The 609-nt window shown below is 65.0% G+C and overlaps 1 protein-coding gene across 1 annotated transcript; it reads left to right on the top strand.

Annotated features, from left to right (window-relative positions):
• Nucleotides 1–77: 77 nt before the first annotated feature.
• On the top strand, nt 78–467 carry LOC113979159 (sortilin-like; the record flags this gene model as incomplete). Its single annotated transcript, XM_027706630.1, has 2 exons — nt 78–194; nt 305–467. Coding segments are annotated over 2 exons (280 nt in total), but the record flags the coding sequence as incomplete, so codon positions are not given.
• Between the last annotated feature and the right edge of the window lie 142 nt (nt 468–609).

Here is a 609-nt window from a genome sequence, read left to right as displayed (position 1 = left end):
GGCTTCTACTGCCCAGAGAACCAATCCCCATTCCCATCCCATCCCTTAGGATCCCATCCCATTCCCTGTTCCCACAGTGATTTCGGGTACTACCGCCCGGAGAACCAATCCGAGTGTGTGGAGCAGCCGGAGCTGAAGGGCCACGACCTGGAATTCTGCCTGTACGGCCGCCGGGAGCTGCTCCGCACCAGCGGGTACCAGGAATCCCCCTCGCCGCCCCTTCGGCATCCCCCAATCCTGTGGGATCCCCGGGAAGGGGTGCTGGGAGCCGCGGGGTCACCGGGTGTCCCCTCCCCGCTCCCAGGTACCGGAAAATCCCAGGGGACAAATGTTCCGGAGGGGAGAGCCCGAGCCGGGAGGAGACGGACATGAAGAAGAAATGCACCAGTGACCTGCTCAGCCCCGGGCAACTGGTGGGTGCTGGGACAGCTCCGGGTGTCCCCAGGGAGCTGGAAATTCCGGGATGGGTGGGATAACCCTCCTCAAACCCACCCTGATCCCGGTGCCGGGGCCGCTCATTCCCGGGATCGGCAGGAGGAAGGGGTTGTTTGGGGGGATGAGGGTGTTTGGGGTGTTCGGGGGGGTGTTTGGGGTGTCCCTGCCCCCCCC

The sequence above is a fragment of the Neopelma chrysocephalum genome, unplaced genomic scaffold (assembly GCF_003984885.1).
Source record: "Neopelma chrysocephalum unplaced genomic scaffold, ASM398488v2 Primary Assembly neopelma1_52408, whole genome shotgun sequence".
NCBI classification, from domain to species: Eukaryota; Metazoa; Chordata; class Aves; order Passeriformes; family Pipridae; genus Neopelma; species Neopelma chrysocephalum.
This window is presented reverse-complemented; position numbering and strand designations above follow the sequence as displayed.